Genomic DNA, 23,691 nt, shown 5'->3' with positions numbered 1-23,691 from the left:
AAACATGATCAATACCTATCCACAGCTTATGGAGCATACTCAACCAATATTCCACCAAGTTTACAGCATGGGGGGCCATGAGAATGGGGAAACATGACCAGGAGACATGTGGAGACACCCCCCAAATTTTAGGAAACATTGGGAGAAACATGAGGGCCTCTCACATAGGGCACCATGTCTAGAATCCTAAAACAGTACAAATTTAAATATATGAAAAACAATAACAACTCATAAACACAAACAGTAAAAGCATGAAATAAATATTCACATGCACCTCAGGGTTTATTTTTGTGCTTTTTTCTTTCAATTGGCCTTTTCTGAGACCAATGAGCAAACGTCATGGGGGTACACCAAAGAGTCACCCACAAAAGGGAAATGCCCCCCCTACATTTCCCAGAGTTTCCCCGAGGGGGGAATGTGGGGAAACATTTCCACTAAGTTCCCCATCTGGAAACATGGGAAGCAGGGAGGTGTACCCCACCACCAATGGGAGCACATCCATGTGTAACATTGCTCATAGCAGATGACAGGATAAAGTGATGCCTCATGCAATCTAGAAGGAAATTACGTCCATCCATTCTCTGAATATATCTCCAAAAAAACTGATCTAGTTTGAGGGAATGGGACTGGTGGGAGATATGCACGACCAACAGATGCCATCCCTGGTTTCCTTCTCAAGTTTCCCTGGAGTCTCCCATGGAGCACAAATGGAGAAACAAAGCTAATGTGAAAAGCAACCCTACCAAAACTTGAAGCAATGTGTTGAATTTTTGTAGCTATTGCCGGTCTTCATAATTAATGTTTTTGATCTTGATGTATTACTAGTTATAATAACAAATATAAAGCATGTTCATCATGCTAGTGTCAAAAAGAAAATTCCTTAGGCATGTTCTTCATGACCTTATTAAAAGAGAAAATTTTGAATTTTTGAAAAATGAATTATTGACTCCAAAATAGCCAGGTCGACCCTCCTCCTAATCAAGTCGGCCCTATTTATGTGGCACCCATTCGGCCAGTAAGAAAAGTATTAATAAGGCACTCAACCTTCTCTGAAAAGACACCAATTCATATCTGTCATGTTCAAGCAAATTCGGACTTCCTCAGGCAAAAGAAAGGGACGAGTCTAAGGCACTGTTTTGATGAGGAAAAGTGTTGGAAATACTGAGGGGGGTGAATCAGTGTTTCATTCTTTTTACACAATTGGTTAGATTCCTTTAAAACATTCAGAGCATCAAAACAAAACATGAAACATCATCACATCACATAAACAGTGCACATAAGATTTGTCTCAACAAATGCTTCATTATGTATGGTTATATACAAATTTACTAGCTCAATTGGAAGGAAGTACAAGACTCGCCAAGGGTTTTACCAGCAAGAGCTGGAAGGAAGCTAATGCTCCCTAAGGCCTGAAGACTTTTACAGATCCAACCTGAAGGAGTCTTCAGTCCCCTTGTACAATTCAACTTCCCTGCTTCCACACTTCAACTTCTGCTACTACCACTCCTGCTGCCACTGTTGCTATACTTCACTGCTACCACTGTTACTGCCCTTCACTGCTACCTCTGTCCACTGCCACGCCTACTTCCACTGCTACTGCACTTCACTGTTACCACTCTCCACTGCCACACCTGCTGCCACTGTTCAATGTGTGTCTTCTGCCCAATGCAAATGTCTCACGGCCTCAACTCCTGTTGATGACTTGCCATGAAGAAGTAAAGACACTGTCACAAATATGCCTGCAATCTGATGATACCTCTTCTTGATGTTGCTATCCTTAATACTGTTGTGGATGAAAATGAAACTCTTACCACTGATCCAAGTCAGACTTCTTTAACTGCTGCAAATTGATATGATAATGAATAAACAAAACTACCCTCATACTGATGCCTGTTTTAATTGTTGAAGATGACTCCTCTGAAATCTTTACCAATTTGTCCCTTAGACTGTCTCTGCAATAACATACTTACCAACAAGAGGAACCAAGCATACCTTGCATATGAACTGTCATGCAAAACAATCTCTGTCATGTGATCTCATTCTCTGCAACAATAATTGCCAATTCTTCTTGCTCAAGGGATCAAACCCTAGGTCAACATGTGCATGCCTCTGTAACAATTTCTCTGCTCAACATTTTACATCAAACTTTAGCTTACTTGTCATTAATCATCATACTGTAAACTCTAGCTCAACAATGTATAACAAAATACAAAGACAGCAATACCACCATCTTCAGCATTCTGATAATACACAGCAAACCTCAACAATGTCGTTGTAGAAGATCACTGTAGATCTATTCTTCCTGCATCACTGTTATCAATAAAAGATCTTAACCTCAGAATCTTAACACTTCTGTCCTCTGCAACTTCAACAATATGTTATCAAGACAACTCTGTTCAGTTCTAGGCCAAACTGCTATAATCATTGGTGAGTTTTGCCCATCTGTACATAGTATCAATTACAAGGATATACAAAATGACAGTGTTGTGTTATGCTCGTGTGAATTCTATTGTCAATTGTATCCTTGTTGAAGAGTGACTGTTGTGCAGACTCCTGATGGCATAACAAGATGCTAATGCCTCTGTCCACTGATGCACATTTGTGTCTAGAACATTACTCATACTTCTATCATAACTCCAAAAATCTGCAATCTAAACCTCTAGCTTCCATATCTGACAATTTGGCTATATGTATTACAGCTTCTGCTCCTTTACTTTGAAACTCTTGTTTAAATTCAAATTTGTAACGAATAAAATATATAAATAATATAAATATAATGTAAAAGATAATAATCATAAATAATAGTTAGTTAAGCTAGTAATTAGGTTGAAGAGACATGTCTAATAGGACATGACTCTTCATGAAGAAACACTTGCTTGGTATATAAGCAAGCCTCTCGTTCTCATTTCTAAATTATCATTCTTATTCATATTTAATATATAATATTTGTATCCTCATGGATATCTTTATATTCCTAGTTTCTGGAATAATTAATTTATAGAAGGATATTTGTTCGCTTCATTTGGTATCAGAGCCACGTTTGGCTGATCACCAGGCCTTTGGCTATCAACCTATCATCAACCTTGTTGCTGTCATAATTGAAGCGTTTCGCCACACATTGGGAGATTTTCCATTTTTTAGGTCTTTGGTCATTTGCTACTATTTAGAAAAATAAAAATAAAAATAATAAAGAATAAAGAAGAAAAGAGGAAAGGAAATAATATATTCCGAACAAAAAAAATATAAAAGGGTTTTACTTTATTGATAAAAGTGCATAATAAAGATAAGCGTGAATCTTTTCAAGTATATTTAAAACTTTTTATGTGGAGAAGCCCACAGTTTTAAAAACAACCCATGGTATTTTAAAAAGTTAAAAGAAAAAAAAACAAAAACAAAAAACAAAAGGAATACGTTTTACTTTTTACGTGGAGAACATTTTAACGGAGGTTTTAAAAACAACCCATGGTAATAGCCCATGGTATTTTAAAAGTTAAAAAAAAAAACAAGGATACAAAAGCTCTTACGTGAAACGTAAATATTACTATTACTTTAGGTTCCTTTATTCTAAATACTAAGAAAAAGTTTTTAACATTTTCTCACAAGAGGAAGAAAATAACGCTCCAAGATTTTACACTAAAACCAAATTCAGTAACACCAGAAGATATCTTAGATATTTCGAAAGTAATGTCTCAAGAAGGTAAAAAGGTATTACAAAATATGCAAAAAGAAATTGACAAAATCAATGTTGACAAAAATGAAAAAGTTTCTCGATTTAAAAACCATAGCGAAAAATTGTTGACACAAATTAAGAAACTTAAGAAGGATAAGAAGTCATTAGAAAGCCAGGTCCAACAACTTATCAAGAAGGAAGCATCAAATGTAGGAATTCAAGTAGATGACAAAACAACAAATATTGATTCAGTGAATGTCACAACTCGAGAAGAAGATGAGCAAGTTGAAGAAAACACGCGCTTGGATGTTGCAGTTCAAACAATGAACATCCCCAGTGAACGTTTCATAACCAACTCAACAACATCTTCACCAGAAGAAAATATAAAAATTGGCACATGCCCAGTAAGGAAAAATCAAACAAAAAAGGTTCCATATCGGCATCCAAATCATGAGAACAGACAAATAAACTATGCTACATATTTGAACCAATCAGAAACGAAACAACAAACTAATGTTCCAAAAAAGAGTAATGTAACCTCAACCCAGTGCTACGAGGACAAGTCGTTACAAAGTTTTAGTGATCAGAATGCTATACAGAAGATTAATCTAGGATGGTCTGATCCCTTTTCAGTGCGACAATTTTGTTTGTCACTAAGAAGATCATAGCAGCTTGTATCGACGAAGATGATTGTTCCAAGAGAGAGATACTTTCGAAGCCGAAAAAGAGATCAAGCCTTTTTCATCGACAAGCTTTGAGGACAAAGCTTTTTGAGGAAGGAGGCAATGTAACGAATAAAATATATAAATAATATAAATATAATGTAAAAGATAATAATCATAAATAATAGTTAGTTAAGCTAGTAATTAGGTTGAAGAGGCATGTCTAATAGGACATGACTCTTCATGAAGAGACACTTGCTTGGTATATAAGCAAGCCTCTCGTTCTCATTTCTAAATTATCATTCTTATTCATATTTAATGTATAATATTTATATCCTCATGGATATCTTTATATTCCTAGTTTCTGGAATAATTAATTTATAGAAGGAACTTTGTTCGCTTCAAAATTACAATGACCTAAAGGATTACTGTAACTTGATTATACAGATACTTGTAAGACACCAGTTAGGGTTACTTAGAGAAATCAAAAATACTTCAACGTGATCGGTGTGTCTTTTCTAAAGCAAGCACTGCCACACAAAAGTTAAGTTAATTTGATGCTAAACTTCTTTGCCTTCTAATATTTCTTATCGTCACAAGCTGAATTCTTCACAAGAGGGAGCCTCTGATGTTGATCATCCATAGTGAATCTTGAAGAGCCGAGCTTTGAGAGAAGCAAAGAAGCATTGATGAGTAACCACTTCAAGGATGATCTCCTCACAGAATGTGTAGGGTAATATTGAGCAGCAACCACCGATAAATGAATTTGTTTGGATCAAACTCATAATTTGTCTAATCAGAGGGCCGACGATTCATAGTGATAAAAATCCTCAAGATCTGTCTTCAATTCTGTCAAATATGTGCACTCCAGAATTCCTGCAAATAACCAAATCACATTACCAATGTGATAGCCATATCAAGGGTCCATTTTGCAATCTGCAATGTTCCAACAGATGCCATCGAGGTTCCATGCATGGGAGTGATCAGATCTAGTAATCATTCTGCGCACAGCTTGCTATACTTCAGATGTTAATGCAACAACCATTCTCCAAAGGTTTTAGTGTACAGGTACAATATAGGCAACAAATCTAATCTTGCCAGAATACATACATATGCAAAAATTCCAGATTGATTCCAAACAACCATTGTCATGCAGATGCTAAGATCAATAACTTGCCCACAACTTATTTTATTGTCACAATATGCTTCAGATATCCAAAGTGAGCCCGGGACTTTGTCTCTGAATAGAACACAAGATTGTGAATCCTAAAGTGAATGAGAGCGACCAAACTGTCAAGATGAGACCACAGGGTGACTGCAGATATGTCCCTCAATCCATGATTGAAACCCAACAATGTAGCCGCAGAGGATTTTAAAGCCCAACGAAATGTCTTAGATGCATGGTTTACATCTGGCAAATGAAGAGCATAGTAGGCCAATAAAACTCCAGAACTCAAGAGAATAGTTATTCCAGGCCACAGACAAATTTCAGAAGCATGATCATCGGAGACCAAACTTCTATCTTTGAGGAGGAGACAAGAAGGATCTTCAACAAGTTTGTCTAGGACTGGCTTCAAGAATGGTATTTATTGCTTCATAGTTACCTGCAAAAGTAATTTTAAACCCCAGTGAATCCCATAAAATCAAATCAAAGGTGGCCCAGAAACCCTTGCCAAAACCTCCTAGTCAGATATTCAATGCACCTCAAGCCGCAGGTGATTTCAGAACATTCGTGCTACATACTTGTGCATTGGAGAGTAGAAATGCCATCTTTATATAGTAGTGGAGGCTGCTTTTGGAAGGAGGCCCGACTTAAACTTTGGAGGGAAACTAATATTTGAAATTCAAAAATTGTTGGAGCGAAAACCCCAAGTAAAGATAGGACTGTGATATTGTTCTTAATTCAAATTTTTTTATTCCCTTAACAAATTATTTTAGCCACTAATATTTAATTTAATTTCTAATAAGAGTCTTTGACATCATGATTTTGCCAGAAATAATAAGTTGCCACATCAACCATCTGTTTGGGGATTTTGACCATAGGATGGGTGCACCATATTTCACTGGGCATATCTCTCAAACCGTGAGGACCTACGACGCGCTCTATATATCAGCAGAAACAGCGTGACGAAAGCTATCAACCCCAAGGGGTCCCATGCCAAGATTCATGAAGAACATGACCAACAAGAGCGGAGCAAGTGCGGAGTATGATCATCTTACAAGGGATCCAAACCCTAGAGCTAGAGGTTCATCAATGCAGCATCTCATCCATGCATGCCAGCATACTGAGGACACTAATGACGATATCCTGCACCCGCTTTGACATCAATGACAACATACTCAACAAAAAGGACTAATCTTTGATGAAGAATCTCAATTTGCCTGAGGCGAGCGAAGGGCCTAATCTAAGGCAGGCAAAGAGTTTAATTTGAGTCTAAACAAGAAGTGAATTCTGAGGCTAAGAAGGACACAGATCTGAGGCTGATAAGAAGCTTATCTGAAGCACACTTTTTGTTGAAAAGGAAGGACGTATCTTTGGTAAAGAAGGACAAGTTGCAGGACCAAACCTCAAAAGTATAACCAAGTTGCAAGACCAAAATCTTCGGGTAGATGGATGAATTGCAGGACTGAACCTCGGAAGCATAGCTAGGCTGCAGGACCGAATTCTTGAGATGGTACAGGACTGAACCTCTGAGGAAAGGCAGTAGATCAGATCAAGATTGTTGGGCAGACGTACAACCTGACTAGGAGGCAGTGGAGCAGGTTTGACCAAGCATTCTTGATGACTAGATGATAGACGTCTCTCTTGTTGAACTGAAGAATTTCTCTAAGGAAAAAGGTTGTTGGGTTTTCCCCCATGTGAGTTTTCCAAGGGTAAACTCTTGTGTTCTTTGTTTAACTCTCTTCATGATCCTAATGTCATAAATGTTATATTGTTGATGTCTTCTGCGTAATTGCTTATTGATGGAATAATGGATAAGAATGTGAAAAACAAAACTAAATCATTAGAAGTAATTATCAGTATAGAAGACCCTATGAAAAATCACCAGTATGAATCTATCTGATGTTTGTTTTATCTACCATTTCAAGTGTTTCTCTGTTGTAGTGGCTACAACCAACCTCCCAAATTTTGCCTTTGCATTGATTTTGGAGCCTTCCTTACTATCCACAGCAGCTCATCTCTCACTAACCCAGGTATTCATGCTTTGATTGAGACTTATCTTTTAATTTTAATTCGTGTTTGTTCACTTAGCTAATTCTTCTAAGTCACAAGCTCATCTCCCAACTTGGTATCACAACAGTTCTGGGCTTGCCTCCAGAAACTGCACAATCTTTGAGGGCAAGCAGCCTTGATGATGGGAATTGCGCAGTCCTGATTGCCAGTGAGCCTTGAGCTCAAAAATTGTGCAGTCATGGCAGGCAGCCCAACACCCTCATTAAGCTCAAAAATTGCGCAATGCACCGAGCCAGAAAGTTGCCCAGTTCCCCAGAACTGTGCAATCTTTCCCAACACTGTGCATGGCAAGTTTCCCAGGAAAAAGCAAAAAAGCAAGAAAACAAAAAACATCCCTAAAAACTAGGGTCCTTTTTTTAGTATCCCGAAAGAGGCACTTGCGCTATTTTTAGAAACTTACGCCAAATGTAGCTTTTTCCTTGATTTTAGGTATGCAGGTCATAAACCCTAATTTGTCCAAATCTATTTAATTGATGCTTCTAGAGCTCATTTGCACATTCGATCTTGGCGCTCTAGCATTCCTGAGGAGATCAAGGAACCTTCGGTGCGATCGTCGACACTTTTCCGAGTGAGTTTTGCATTTGTTGTCTTATGCTGCTTTTTCTGTCGCTTTTTGTTGTTGGCTTGTGTGAGTGTTGTTTCACTTGTTTCTCTTCATGGTTGCTTGTGTTTTGACTTTTTATAACTTGTAGAAGTGTTGTTTTAAGTTTTACATTGTCTTTCCCAAGTGTCGCATTAGTTTTCCAGTTTTTGCACCAATGGTCGTCGTTGCAGCGACTCTCCTCACATACTTCGTTTTCCTTATGTATGATTAATTGCTACACTCGATACACATGCATTTATATACATTTAGCCAAATTTTCACTCAGCTTCGCAATATCTCTCAAATCTGTTTGTTTTCACACTACCCTTGGGCAAATTTGGGTTTCCCTTGGCTGGTTTCACTTTGCCCCGCTGGCACTACGCAATCCTGAGGCGCAAGCCACAAGCTTGGCCTCTGGAATTGCGCAGTGCGCAGTCCAAGCTGGCACCAACTGCGCACTACGCAGTTCCAGGAGCCAACCTGTCAGCTTGGCCACTGAGACTATGCAATGCGCAGTCTCTCCCAGGCTGAACTGCGCAATGCGCAATCTCTCCTAGGCTAAACTATGCATTGCACAGTTTCAACCATCAAGCTTCCACCTTGGCTACTGGGACTGTGCAGTGCACAGTTCCCACAAGCAGTCAGTCCCTCTTGCCAAAGAAAACAGCGCAATCATCCCCCTCTAATACCTGGTTTGTTGCTTGAACTTACCTTGTAAGTTGTTTTGCTTAACACTGACATGTGCTTGCCATGAGTGTCCTTTCTATCCCACGGGTACAGCAGTTGTTGAGCACCTCTCCAGCAATCATTGTTACCATGGCATCTAAGAGAGTTGCATCAAAGGAAACCACTAAGGGCAGTACTAGGGAAGCAGTTGAGCAAACATCAATTGATTTGCCAATGTATGCAGATACTCAATTGTTTATAGAGAAGGGTGTGAAAATTTTTGAATCTATACAAACAAAAATCCTACTGCAATCACTAGCTTATTATCTCCTACTTGTTATTTCATTCAACAAGTTATTTAATTATAAAAAATGATGAGACTGCATACTACACTGACATAGAGATCATAAACTGAAACAATAGATGAGACAAACACAGAAGGGACACCAATGTATGTAGATACTCGGTTGTTTATAGAGAAGGGTGTGAAAATTTATGAATCTATACAAACAGAAATCCTACAGCAGTCACTGGTTTATCATCTACTACTTGTTATTTCATTCAACAAGTTATTTAATTATAAACAATGATGAAAAACACTACTACAGACTACATTGGCATACAGATCATAAACTGAAACAATAGATGAGACAAACACAAAAGGGACACCGTTATTTTTGGACAACACGTCCTCAGAAAAGACCAATGCGGGAAAATTGGTGCAGCAGATAGAGGGTTTGTATTATTAAGCAAGCAGAATATGAGTACAACAGGTTGCCTCTCACACCGGCTAACCTTTCAGAGAAATCCCTGTAGCAAGAAATACATGTGAGGGTTTACCTCGTTCTCCAAGTCACAATTGATCCACTGAGTGGCCTGGCTCCGACAAACACTGTGAAATCCCAGTGCAATCACTACTTGGGCCAGCGTCTTGCCTCTAGGAGACTACGTCACCCCTTTTGTTGGATCGATTTGCTAGAGGAAGACTATTGTCCAGCCCTCTCGGCTCAAAACTTTGCTTCTCGGAAAAATCTCGAACTTCTGACGAATACCCTGCACTGCCACTGCAAGAGACTCTCCTAGCCTGCATGAGCCCCTTCTGGGGTTGCGTAGGCCTCTACGCTGGCTCTATGATGCTACTGTTGCCTCTCTGCCACATACTCTTTGGCTCAGAACTCCTTTCCGATCCAAATCTCTGCTTCTGCCCCTCTCACTCAACTCAGATCACTAGTTGATTTTCTCAGCAAACCACGACCCAGAAAAATCTAACTGATTTGATCACTTGGTGTATCTCCAACTGACTCTCAAGCCTCCTCTTATACTTTTCATGTTGATGGATCAACGGTTGAAATTAAATCCCTAATCAACAACTAAGATTAAAACAGACTTGATCCTCGTCTCTTAAAAGCTTCTCACCCATATTTTTATCAATACCCATTAATAATTTTATTTTCCAAAGTTTAGACTTAGGAACCCCATTAAAAATATTAATTATTTTAATAAAACACAATCCGGGTGGAATTTCACCAAATGATTTCTGGGTCTTGGAGATCTCATGTATTCTAGGCCCTCCACAAAATTTCAGAGCTAGAGCACATCCGATGCTACCCAAAATCAAAATTCCCTCTTAGTGGGGAATGTGCTCTAGCAATACTTCCCAATAGAAGCATCACACTGATCCACAACATCGGTCCTCTGTGTTGTTGATGCTTAGCCCACTGCCGTTCATCCACTACACTGTTGCATCCATTATTGTTGCCCATGACACTGCCACTGTCACTGCTACATATGTACTGCAACTCCCTCTCAATATGTTGCATCATGTTGCCCATAGCACTGCCACTGCTAACTACTGCACTGCAACTCAGTTGCTGAGAAGTAAGCAACTGAATATCCACCCAAAGCTTGGCATGTTTGTCAGTCTGGATACCCCGTGATGTTGAAGCTACCTCTGCTACTAATCTGTGTTGACCCTCCGATGCTACTGCACTATTGTTGTATTTGCTCTGTGCCTCCCGCGCTGCTCAACACTCTATTGCGTTGCTTCAGACTTTGGCACTCTAGCTCTACCACTGTCACTCCATCATCCCTCGCACCAACTGACTCCCGTCATTCTGCTACTGTTGTTAGGGGCTCTTGTAGCCGTATGTGATCCAAGAATTTGGGCACCTCAAGGATCCTGCCCTGGTGTAGTCCTCTCGACTACAACTCGATGTTGCCCCACCTCTTCTCCAAAGGTGCATGAGCACTCATGGGACAATCCTCGTTATCATCCTCCTTGTCAGCTTTCGTTGGAGTAGCCTTCGAGTCAAACTTCTCTTCCTTGCCCTTCTTTCGAGGGAACTACATGGCAAAATGTCCCAGTTCCCCACACCTGAAGCATCTGACCTTGGTTATGTCCTTCTTTTTCCTCTTTTGCTACCCTTGATGTCCCGTTGATGCGAGAGTTGCATTCTCCTCTTCCTCCTTCTTGACTCTGACTCCTTTGCCGCTACTTCCTGCCTTGGTTAACCGCCTGATCTCTTCTTGTTGAAGAGTTACCCACATCTCCTCCCAACTAGGGAGAGAAACCCTGCCCAAGATGCTCTGGACAAAGGTCTCCCAGTCTTCAGTGACTGCATTCAGGGCAGTCCTAACCATGAACTCAAAATTTGGTGTAGACCCCATGGAAGTCAGCTGGTCTCGAATCCCTTGCAACCTGAGAAGGAATGGATCGATTTCTTCTCCCTTCTGCATCTAATACTGTCTTAGTTGGTTCTCAAGTAACATCTTCCGTTGGACGGAAGTTCCCTCATACAAGGTGGTCAAGGCCTCCCACATCTCCCTTGTTGTTTCCTTTTCAGCAATATGTAGGATGTTAAATCTAAGACTTTTGTGATCCATAATTTAGAAAACAGTCTTTCGGATTAATCACATTGTAAGGATTGGGTTGACGTTTCGAACCAACTAATGTGGTTCATCCTCAGGACAAGGTGAGAAATCAATCGATCTGAGAGAATAAATAGCATGGATGCATCATTGTACAATGTTAGCCATTCAGAATTAGCCGTTGGTGAAGTAGGATTATTTAAGAGAAATAAACTAATAATTAGTTAGAAACTAGCTGTTATGTAATATTTAATTATTTATTATCGAAATTGTCACAATTTATTAATTTAAATAATAATATAATCTAGTAAAATAATATTATGAGCTAGGGTTGACCTAGTCAATGTGAATAAGGAATGAAATTAGCCATTATCTTGATATAATAATATTAATTCGTTTATTTATGTAATGTTATTGGTAAGGGTTGACCAATTAGGTGGAAAATTAGTCATTATAATAAATAATTAATTTGTATAATAATATTTGGTTAAAAGTTAGTTGTTGTGTAATGAATTAGTTGGTTAAATAATTAATATATTTATCAATTCAACTAATAATATTATCCAAGGATAATATTATTAGTTGGGATTAACCTATTAATGTAAAATGGTTACTAATATCATTAAAAATAATTAATTTATATAATAATATTAGGCTGAAAGTGGTTGAAAGGTAATAAATCTTTATAATAATATGACCCAAATTAATTATTTAAAAAAAATATTTTTTTATTTTTATTTTTTTTAAGGATATTTGGTTTTAATAGATGCATCTCATGGAATTATTTCCACTGCACTTCTTTAATTTTATGTCGATTTAATGATTTGTGGTGAATTTTTGTAAATGAATTATTAATTGGTCACGTTTTTCAAGCATGAGGGGAAATTCATGGAGGAATCAATCCATTCTTGAAAAATATTCAAGGAGAACCTGCATGTGTTGAACTCCAAAGTCTCATCTATATCTTATTTGTGTCTTGCAGGGATTCTTTCAAGTTTCTTAAAGCTTTTATCTATTGCATCAAAATATCAAACTTGGAAAAAAATTATTTTTACGTATTGTACTTCATTTATCAATATTTGGCTATTTCAAAGAGCTAAGTCATGGCTAGTCAAAGAGGAGAGTTTGCTCATACTCTTTGGCCTAGCCTCTTGTAGATTATTTTTGTAACATATTTTATAGTTTTCCTAAGCTAATATTTGTTGTGTTGTTGTAGTCATTTCTAACATGTTCTCTTGCAGCTACTTGCGGGATTCATCATCAGAAAACTACTTACAAGTTTGCATGCAGAACCTTGGGGCTCAGATTTAGTGATTACTTCCACCTTTAGGCCGAATTCATCTTGGATAAGGTTGTGTTCTTCTTGAGGGAGGCCGAGTTCATTTTGGCCATCTCTTTCTCTCTCTTGGCCGTGGCCATAGAGGAGGCTTATCTTCTCTTCTTCTTCTTCAAAAAATCTGCATTTTGTTGAGCCTTTGTGGGCCTCAAATTGCAGAAATTTTCAGCGAGGAAAGGTCTATGGTTTGATGCCAATTTGTTAAGACTTTCCTTGGATTTTAGAAAAGATTTCATTGTCTTTTCCTTCTTGTAACAACTAATAAAATTTCTGATTTTGGAAGCGTGGGTTTTACCCATTGGTATCCCTATCTCTCCACCTTTTGGAGAGGCTTGGTGGTTTGACTTTGTTGGTTTATTTCATTTTGCATGCATATCATCTAATTGGGAAATTAACACAACATGCATCACACTCATTTTGCATGCACTTTAATTTAATTTACTACATGTTTTAAATCCATAACAAGTTCAGATTTTTGCATGCAAACACTTTTTACTTGATCTTATTTGGCTTGAACATAGTTCCAAGTTTACTTATGCTTCACCATTAAACACATTTTACATGCATCAAGTATTTGGACAAATTTTCTCCATAAAGTAACATTTTATTTCATGTCAAGCAAGTACATTTCAAGTTGAAGTTAATTTTCATTGTTTGGTTAATTTATTTACATGCCCCAAGCATCACTAAAACTTACCTCCAACTTAAGTTGGTTGAATAGACTTTTAGGGACCCTCTACCTCTACTGACTCCTCATTGTGAGATCCAAATATTTAGGTGAGAATGAGGTCTAAGGTCTAGAGTTTAATTGTAACTTTGCCTTAGCACTAATTAATAAAATAAACCAAGAACAACATTCCATCACATTTTCTTTGTTTGCAAAGTTCTTAAATTTCTTGTTATCTTGATGGTTTAAAGTCTCACATGTAAATCTTATTTCAAAAGGCACTTTGGATGCAAGCATTGTAATCTCTTTTAATTTTGCAACAAGTTTAATTTTCTTGTACTTGGAAATTGGCTTATCTTTTGGTTTAATTGCATATTGTCATGAATGGTTGATTTCACTTTCAAGTACTATTATTTTGGGTTGCAAACTTAATTGCATGTTGTCATCTTGGTCTAACAATTGAGTTCTTTTTGTCATCTCATTCTCACAAATAGACTTCTAATTGTATCATTTTTGAGCAAGATAGTTTCCATGCTTTGAATTGTAGACTTATTCATCTTAAAAGCATTTATAATATCTTGTGCTAACAGTTTACTGTTTCACTTTTCACAATTACTTTGGCTTTCCATTTGAAAGCATTTCACTTCATTTTAAGCAAATACAATTTCATTTCTTAAACAACAATACTCTGAAGGCACTGGCTGTTTATATATTTCATGCTTATCTTATGTATTGAGGGTTATTGTTCATATCAATTTTTTCTTATAAACCTTAAGAAGTAATCTATTTAACGATAACAACTCTCCTAGAACCTCGTATCACAATTAACTTAACTTTTCATTAGGGACCACCACCCCTAGCTAACCTAGGAGATAGCTTAAACGGAGAGAGTCGGGATTAGTGTGACAACCCCTTCTCTGAGTTCTCTGCCACCAACACACCTTGTGGGGTTGAAGGCTTTTCTCACTAACAGGTAGTAGGTGTGGGCGGCAGGTGATAACACTCCATAGACAGCAGCAGCAGCAGCAGAAGGCAGCAATCTTGTGTAGGACAAGGGAAAGAGGAAGATTGTTGACAGTCCAACGGGAGAACAAAGCTGCAAAATGAAAGAAGATCCTCTTGTCGCGAAAGTGACTTTGGTAGCAGAAGCAACGAGGAAGCAGAGGATACAGAGAGCCGAGCGGAGGAAGAGAGAAACACAGAGGTTGCAGGAAGCAGAACTAAATTTGCAGGAGACAGAGAAGAAGCTAAAGGAAGAACAGGAGTTGAGAAGGAGAGAACGAGAAGCAAAAGCAGATCAAAGACAAGGCACAGTGATAGAGGAAACAGCACCGATATAGGTCGAAGAACAGGAACAACCAGCAGTCGAGGAGGAAGGTGAACAAATGCAGGATTGGGAGCTTACTCGACAGATTGAGCAACTAATCGAAGTGACAGACATAGAATTGGAACAGCAGCTGCAACATGAAGATGTTGACTTGATGCCGAGAGAACCACAGGTCATCCCTCAATCTCCACCGCCTCCAGCAGCAGAGCCATCCCCGAGAGAGCAAGGTGATGTTGTTCTCCTTGATGATGATCTAGCCATGGATGTGTACAATCCATCATTCGATGAGTTCCAAAAGAGGATTGTACAAGAACAGAGAAAGCACTTTCTGAATGATCACGCATCACCTACATTCATTAGAGAAAGGGTGATAGTGTCGGATAGCAGGAAGCATTGAAATTCCATTGTTGAAGCCAACTTGGCCTATGCAGGAGCAACAAGATCAAATGTTCAACATTTGACGGCCGAGAATGAGCAATTGGCACAAAACTTGCATGTTGCCAGGCAAGAGGCAAAACAACTCCAAGCAGCAGCACAAAATGCAGTGTTCGCATTGGGGTAGATGAGAGTAGCGATACTTGTTGAAGTATCAACATTTCGAGAAACCATGCGGAAGCTCTATGACAGGTTTTTCACCATACATAAAGCAGTTCTCTGTTTGCATGGCCTACAACAATAGAGGAAAGAGTTTGTTAGAACTCTCAAAAACATACCAGTGGCCATTACATATGTGCAAGAGTGGACAATGCGGTACAAAGGGGCCCCGCTTGACTTAGTGAAGAAAATAAAGCCACAGACAGAGCTAGAGAAGGCGAAGGTTCAAATGTTGATTCAGAACAATGTTGAAGAATGAAGGCCAATGATGTCTATTACGATTCTTCTTCTACTTGATAACAATTTGTGAAGAACTTTTAGAATTATCTTAGCTTGATCTTCTTCTTATTATTAGTGTGTGTGTTTCATCAAACTGCTACCAAAACCATAAAGACAAGAACACAGATGTTGGCTCTCTGCCAGGGCCAAAACCTCTCTCTCTTAGAGAGGAAAACCCTTCGGTAAGTTTCTCTTATTGAAGCTTCTTATTAGTCAATGCCAAACCCTAGACCCTTGACTAGGATGTCCTCCAAGCACAAGTCAAGTCCTTCCTCTATTCTGCACTTTAATCCCCGGCACATAGACTTCCTCCTTCTGACACTTTGCTCCCCAGCACTTCGTCCTCCTTCTCTGCTGCTTGTCTAGAGATAGACCTTGCTTATGTGAGCTTCTTGATGAGATATGCTTCTTCTTCTCTTAGAGATGTTCTCTGCTTAAGGAGACACCCTTCCCTTGATCCAACGAGATTCTTCTTGAGATAGGTCTGCAAACTGATGTAACTGAACAACAACCCTAGTTTTGCCACGTGTAGTAGGAACCCTAGAGAATTAGGGTCCTTTTTCCTTTGCTAGAGAGATAGGCTTCTTCGCTTGACTTGGGAGGCCTTGTAGGCCTAGTTTCTAGCCCAAACAACACTAGTTCATGGACTGTTTTGTCACTGTTGTCATACCCGCAGACTTGACCTCTTTTATCTCGCACGTGTGACTGTATTCTGCCCTAGAAACAGTCCTCTTCACTTCGGTCTTCTTCCTCCTTTCTTCACTTGTCTTGGAGACCCTTAGACTTGCCTTTTCCTTCACTTTCCTCGGCTTCTACCTTTGCTGATTTCAAAGCTTGCTTGTTGGACATTGAGAGGGAGTGGACAACCTCTATATATAGAGGATTGTCCCTCCTTTAGGCCGACATTAGGCCGACATGATGTCTTTAGGCCGACTTATCTATTTCTTCATTATTTTCATCGTTTAGCTTCTTTTGGAAGACGTTGTTGCATGGAGAGGACTTGCACTTGGCTTGGAGGTATTTCCTTTAACCTTATACAATTTTTATACATAGTCTAACATGTCCTCTAAGGGTATTACATAAATACATTGACCTTTTGACTTCCTAGAAGCACTTAAACACGTACTTGACCTACTTCAATGAGCAAGAAACTCATTGACAAATATTATAAAAATAATATTCCTTTTCTTGAATAAGTACAAATATCAAAAGTACATTTATGAAGACTGAACCTAGTTACATTTCCTTCAACACTCCCTTTTAACTAGGGAGGTATTCATACAACATTACGAGGTGTTTATCTATGTTTCAGTCTTGAATAATTCACATAAGAGAAACCGGATTTGCAATCCATCTATTATAGCATCATAATAGCCAACATTGTTTTCCACAGCAAGGCCTTGACTGACAGCTCTATCTCTCAATAGATCGGAGCACAATGTTGGCAAGACCAATGATTTATAGACACTTTAGTCATTGTCTCTCCAGGTACATATGCACTTGGGAGTTCAATGAGTATGACCTTCTAGGACTATTCTTATCTTGGGTTCCCAGCCCTCAAAAAATATCAATCCTCTTGCCTACTCTTGTCTTGAATGCCCTACACATCCTCAAAGAGTATCGGATGCCAGATGATTACCCAATCCTCCCATTCTTTCTTCCCAAGTGAAGACAGGAATGTCATATCTATCTCTTCCCCTTAATTGAGGAAGACATTCCCAAGTATCCTCTGACAAGGTACTTGTCCAAATTACTTTGTAATTGGGAACTTGTTGTAACTCCCTCTTAGCTAGGGACATGTTCGTTCATCAGCAACCTCTTCTTTGTGGGTTCTCCAGCTGCTTGATCTCCTTCCTTCCTTTGATGTCATGAAGTCTTTGGTCGAACCTCTTGGTAGGGCACCATCCATCGATCACTTTCCTTCCTGGTTTGTAATGTCATCGCTTCCTTCGTGGAAAGTGGCCTTCTTGTCATATATCAGGTTCTCTTGTCATCTGGTCATTCTTTTTCATCTTGTCTATGCTTCGGACTACTCTTCACATGGATGTCTCTTTGTACTTGCTTGTTCCCATGCTTTGATCTAGTAGCCCTTCATGACTTGATCCTGATATTGCTTCAACATTAAATGGTTCTTTTGTTGGATAGCTTCTTCACCATGACATCTTTGTAGAGTAGAATCAGTTATCTGCACCTTTCATATCTCCAAGGTCTTCATAGGTGTCAAGGGTCCTTTGATCTTTTCCTTTCTTAGTCAGAGTTGCCCTGCCTTCTTTCAAGAGATGTCTTTCAATGGATCTTGTCAGATAGTGATTCTTTGTGATCATGGTGTTCTTCACATGCTTGATCTCTTTCTTCATTTGCTTCTTCATGGATAGATTGACCAACCACCTTCTGCTCCTTGTGAGAGCACTTCTTCAATGCTTGCTTCTAAGACTAGCCAGCATTTCTTCTTGCTTCTTAGTCAGCAATATTATACTCCTTATGTGAGTATTTCCTTTCGTTCACCTTCATTGCATTGTAGTACATGCCTTCGAGCATGTCATTGGTGAAAGAGATTATTTCCTACTTGATCATGTCATATAACTATTCCCGTGACTCAATAATATACAAATGATAACATGACTAAACTTTGATGCATACATACCTCATCTTGATTCTCCTTTGATCATCTTAGCTTCATTTGGTTGTCCTTGGTGTGGCCCTTCTTGCTTCATCTTAGCTTGCCTTCATATCATCCTTTTCTTGAATCCCATGAATGGGATTCCCAATGAGACATCTGCTTTTGTTTATGAATCTTCTTTTGAAGATTCCATCATAGGATCTTGAAGACCCTTACCCTACAAATGTTTCTTTCCTTTTGATGATGGAGGTCTCCTAAGATTCTTAATCATGATCAATTTTCTTTCATTATGGATGAGGTCCTATTCTAGGTATGCTCCTTCTACATGAATATCTTGAGCTATATCTACCATGCTCCTATATTCTAGAAGATATTTCTAACCATGCATTTAGTTCTATTTATAAATGCTCCTTCTACATGAGTATTTCGAACTCTATGTACATCATGCTTCTAGATTCTAGAAGATGTTTCTAGCCATGCAATTTTATTCTATTCCTACATGCTCCTATACTACTCAAAACTTTGAAAGAAGACTTTAAGTAAAGAAGTAGACTTAGTCATAGTAGAGATCTAGAGGATCTTCCTTCTTTTGTTTCTTGTCTTGTTCTTTCATTTCTTGAGTCACATGAGCTTCTTCCCTTTTTCTTTTGTTGTTGTTGTCCTTCTTTAGTTTAGGACAATTATTCTTGTAGTGTCCATATTATTGGCATCCATAGCATTAGATTTTGGACATATCTTTGTTGTTTGTTCTTCGTGGGACCAAATTGGCCAAATTTTCCCTTTCTCTTGGCCATGGTAGCAAATGCTTGCTCCTTTGATCCCACATTTTCCTTCGCTTTAAGTTTTGTTCCCTCTATCTTGAATAGAGACCACATTTCACTTAGTGGGGTGGCTTCCTTCTTGGCATATATGCTTAATGTGAAGTTGCCCCAATCCTCAGGTAGAGCATTGAGTACTATGGTTGTCATTTCTCTGTCAGACATGACTTCCCCTAGCTCTTGAGGTTGATCCCTCATCTCAGAGATCTTCATGAAGTAGGGAGCTATTCCTTCCTTTGATATCTTCATCTTGTATAACTCATTTCAAAGAGATATCACTTCTCCAGGTGTGCTTACCGAGAATAGCTCTACTACTTTATCATAGATTTCTTTTGATGTTTCAAGCTTGGAGACATAAGGAATGAGAGAGTCTTTGATGGATTTTATTAGAATCCTTTGAGCTCTTGTCTCATGCTTATTGTACTTGGCTAAGGCTTGAATTTATTCCTTAGCAAGAATAGTAACATTCCCTTTGATGTGTTCAAGGAGTTCATTCACCTTGAAAAGTAAATCAGTCCTCTTCTTCCATGCAAGAAAGTTATTGGTACCTACCAAATTATTGCTTTCCTTGCAAAAAGACATTGATGTATATTCAGAAGGGGACATATGCTTACTTGATAGATTTTGAGATGTAGTAGACTTGCTCTCTCCTTGAAGACTTGATGGCTTGCCTTCTTTAGATCTTGATGTTCTTCAAGTTGCTTTCTCCAAGTGGGCCTTGCTTGATGATGAGATTTTCTTGATGACTTGTAGCTTCATGTAGGTCCTTCTTTGATCTGTTCTTCTTGTAGGCACCTTTGTGTAAGGCTCTTCTCCTTGTTTTGTAGTCTTTCTTGATGAAAGATAGATGGTAGACATTCTTGTCCTTGATGTGATAGAGACTTCTTGGCTAGATGTTTCAACTTTTGTAAATGTTCTTGAGGTGCCCTTTCCTTGATGTGTAACTTGGCTCTGATACCATGTTGAAGAATAAAGCGCAGTGATGTATATTAGGATTCTCCTTCTACTTGATAATAATTTGTGAAACACTTTTACAATTATCTTAGCTTGATCTTCTTCTTATTGTTAGTGTGTGTTTTTCAACAAACTGCTACCAAAACCATGAAGACAAGAACACAGATGTTGGCTCTCTGCCAGGGCCAAAACCTCTCTCTCTTAGACAGGGAAACCTTTCAGTAAGTTTCTCTTATTGAAGCTTCTTATTGATCAATGCCAAACCCTATACCCTTGACTAGGATGTCCTCCAAGCACAAGTCAAGTCCTTCCTCTATTCTGCACTTTAATCCCCAGCACATAGGTTTCCTCCTTCCGGCACTTTGCTCCCCAGCACTTCGTCCTCCTTCACTACTGCTTTTCTATAGATAGACCTTGCTTATGTGAGCTTCTTGATGAGATATGCGTCTTCTTCTCTTAGAGATGTTCTCTGCATAAGGAGACACCCTTCCCTTGATCCAATGAAATTCTTCTTGAGATAGGTCTGCAAACTGATGTAACTAAACAACAGTCCTAGTTTTGCCACATGTAGTAGGAACCCTAGAGAATTAGGGTCATTTTTCCTTCGCTAGAGAGATAGGCTTCTTCGCATGACTTGGGAGGCCTTGTAGGCCTAGTTTCTAGCCGAAACAACACTAATTCATGGACTATTTTGTCACTGCTTTCATACCCGCATACTTGACTTCTTTTAAGTTTCATCTTCTCACGTATGACTATATTCTGCCCTAGAAACAGTCCTCTTCACTTCGGTCTTCTTCCTCCTTTCTTCACTTGTCTTGATGACCCTTAGACTTGCCTTTTCCTTCACTTTCCTCGGCTTCTACCTTCGCTGATTTCAGAGCTTGCTTGTTGGATGTTGAGAGGGAGTGGACAGCCTCTATATATAGAGGATTGTCCCTCCTTTAGGCTGACACTAGGCTGACATGATGTCTTAGCTTGTGATGTCATTTCGCTTGTGTGTTCCTTTCAAGCTGCGCACTATTACAGGCTTCCAAGGGGCGCACTTCATTTTCCCTTTGTGTTGGAACCTTCATGCATCGCACTTGACTCTCCACAGGGTCACACACTTGCTCTCACCCAAAGTTATCATACTTCCCTCTGCGTGCTTCCGCGGTCAAGGCATAACATTACCACCCACTGCTAGGAATCCTACTCCAAACGGTGTGAAGTCTAGTTGGGACTTCATATCGGGGAGATCCCCTGAATGTTGAAGGGTCCAGCACCGTCAACATTATCTTAGTCTTATTTCCCATCTAATTCCTTGTTTAGTTCCATTGGAAGATTCTCTTTCAAAGACAAGCAATGGATGGCAAGCATGGAGTTACAACGGCCAAGTACTCAGTTTGGATGGGTGGAAAAAAGTTTGAGATTATAAATAAAGTCTAAATTATGCCCAAAATGAAAATTCCCCCCAAACCCACAGGACCTACAGACAGAAATCCTCTCCCAGAAGTTGAGGAAAGCATGTCTACCAATGACTTCAAGGTAGGATTGTTACAAGAACAACAAACATCTCATTAAGATGTAGCAAGTCTGGATAATTGTAAATTTCAATTAGTGGAAAAGCCAACCTCAGAACAATAAGAATGTGGAGACATATAAACAATTCTATCATCCAGTGATCCATACATGTAACATGAACATTAGCCCTTTGGAATTATTATGCTACAAGTGCCAGTTAACCTCTGTGGAAAAATGCACCAAGCATGATCTAATACATTATTGATAGGATTGTACTACGTAATATTGTTAATTCTCTATCAAGCACAACTTCATACATTATTTTCTTGTATTAGCTTTACAACTTTGTCACTAATAGGCACCTAACACAAATAATCTTACTTTACAAAATGATCAAGAATGAACGTACACAGGCACTAATTTGTGTCCTAGCTGTCAAAAGTTATTATTGAACAAGACAAATATCATATGATTGGTGGGCCTAGTTTCTTCCATTAATAAGACGTTTATAAATAGGAATTAGTGAAAAACGAATTTTCATACCTGCAAAAAGTCTTGTAGCTGAAATGGATCTGATCCCGGAGAAGGATACCAAACCTCCAATGATACACATGCAAATGCAAGAGGAATAAGACAAATTAAACAAAATTCACATATAAACTAGAATTGTTAACACATAAATGTAAAGCTATGGGAAATTATCTCAGTAAGGGTCACAGCCATACAACAATGCAAAACATCACAAACTATTGAACAATGTGGTTATTCACCTGCATTCCACGGTGGCCATAGTCCAACCAGGAAACCTCATTAACAAGATTTGTCTTTTCCTCTGGTTGTCCAGAAGTTACCCAAAAAAGTTCTACTGCATCTGTCAGCTCGTGTTCACTACCTTCATCTAAGTCCAGCAATGAAAGCTCCCCATTCATACGCAAAATTAAGCATCTATTTCCAGGCAAAAATAGTCGTGAGCAAAAGGCCAGAAAATTCAAATAGAAGGATGGATCACCATCAAGTTGCAATATTATACAGGTAAAGGATTACCTCTTAGACTGTCTATGCAAGGTCTCTGAACCAGCTTCTACATTATTATTGCTTGATATCTTGTCAGAACTAGACAAGACCTCTCTTGGGAGATGATCAGGAATGAAACGCATAGCCACGGGATGCTTCTTAGCAGTCATGATAGACAGTTCCCGTACTGCAGAAAGCTGTTTGTCATTTTATTATAGCAGATTTAAAGGAATATCATGCACTATAGATATACATAAAACATACAGCTTTCATGGATAAACCAAATTATAATCCAGAAGAAGCAGAAAACAGAAATTAAGAAGCTGACCAATAAGATTCAAAATTGAAGGAATCAGAAAGTGGGGAAAAAAGAAAGAAAAAAATCAGGGTTTGAAATGGAATTGACTGTTGCAAACAAATTAAAAGGGAACATGCTTAGGTGTGGTGCAAACCTGCAAAACTGGAGAATTAGAGGGTGATAACTCGCCTAAAAGTTGAGCGTGGAAAACATGAACGTCAAATGGACGATATGTGACAAGAATATAATCTTGATATGTATCCATCACCATAGGCCTACCAAGGAGAGGTCTTCGGCAAAGCAAAGAGCTTTGATCAAGATGATATCTTGGATAAAAGATCAACTCATAACTGAAAGAATAACAGAAACAGTATGATGTAATGTCAGTCAGTGAAAGCCTGAATAATATTATCTACAAACCATACCATCAGAGTTGCATAAAACAACTGATATAGCACACCTGCTGAAGAGTCTGAAATAACTTTTGAAGAAACTAAACTAGTGAGACTTTTTAAATAATGTTTAGTTGCATTGATTACAAAGAAACATGGATGTAAAAAATGCTTTTAAATAAGAGACTCATCTAGACACTATTTTCTT

The 23,691-nt window shown here is 38.7% G+C and overlaps 1 protein-coding gene across 1 annotated transcript in view; it reads right to left on the bottom strand.

Annotated features, from left to right (window-relative positions):
* Positions 1-23,691, bottom strand: part of LOC149254455 (uncharacterized) — a 352,448-nt gene that overhangs the window by 200,296 nt on the left and 128,461 nt on the right. The window contains 4 exon segments of the mRNA XM_089460161.1: positions 22,323-22,376; positions 22,550-22,724; positions 22,824-22,990; positions 23,246-23,441. Coding sequence (XP_089316287.1) covers positions 22,323-22,376; positions 22,550-22,724; positions 22,824-22,990; positions 23,246-23,441 — 592 coding nt within the window.

Source organism: Pinus tabuliformis, chromosome 7 (assembly GCF_031772625.1).
Source record: "Pinus tabuliformis cultivar Carrire ecotype Pingquan chromosome 7, CPIR1, whole genome shotgun sequence".
Taxonomy (NCBI): domain Eukaryota; kingdom Viridiplantae; phylum Streptophyta; class Pinopsida; order Pinales; family Pinaceae; genus Pinus; species Pinus tabuliformis.
The sequence above is the reverse complement of the archived record's forward strand: the minus strand, read 5'-3'. Positions and strand labels throughout refer to the sequence as shown.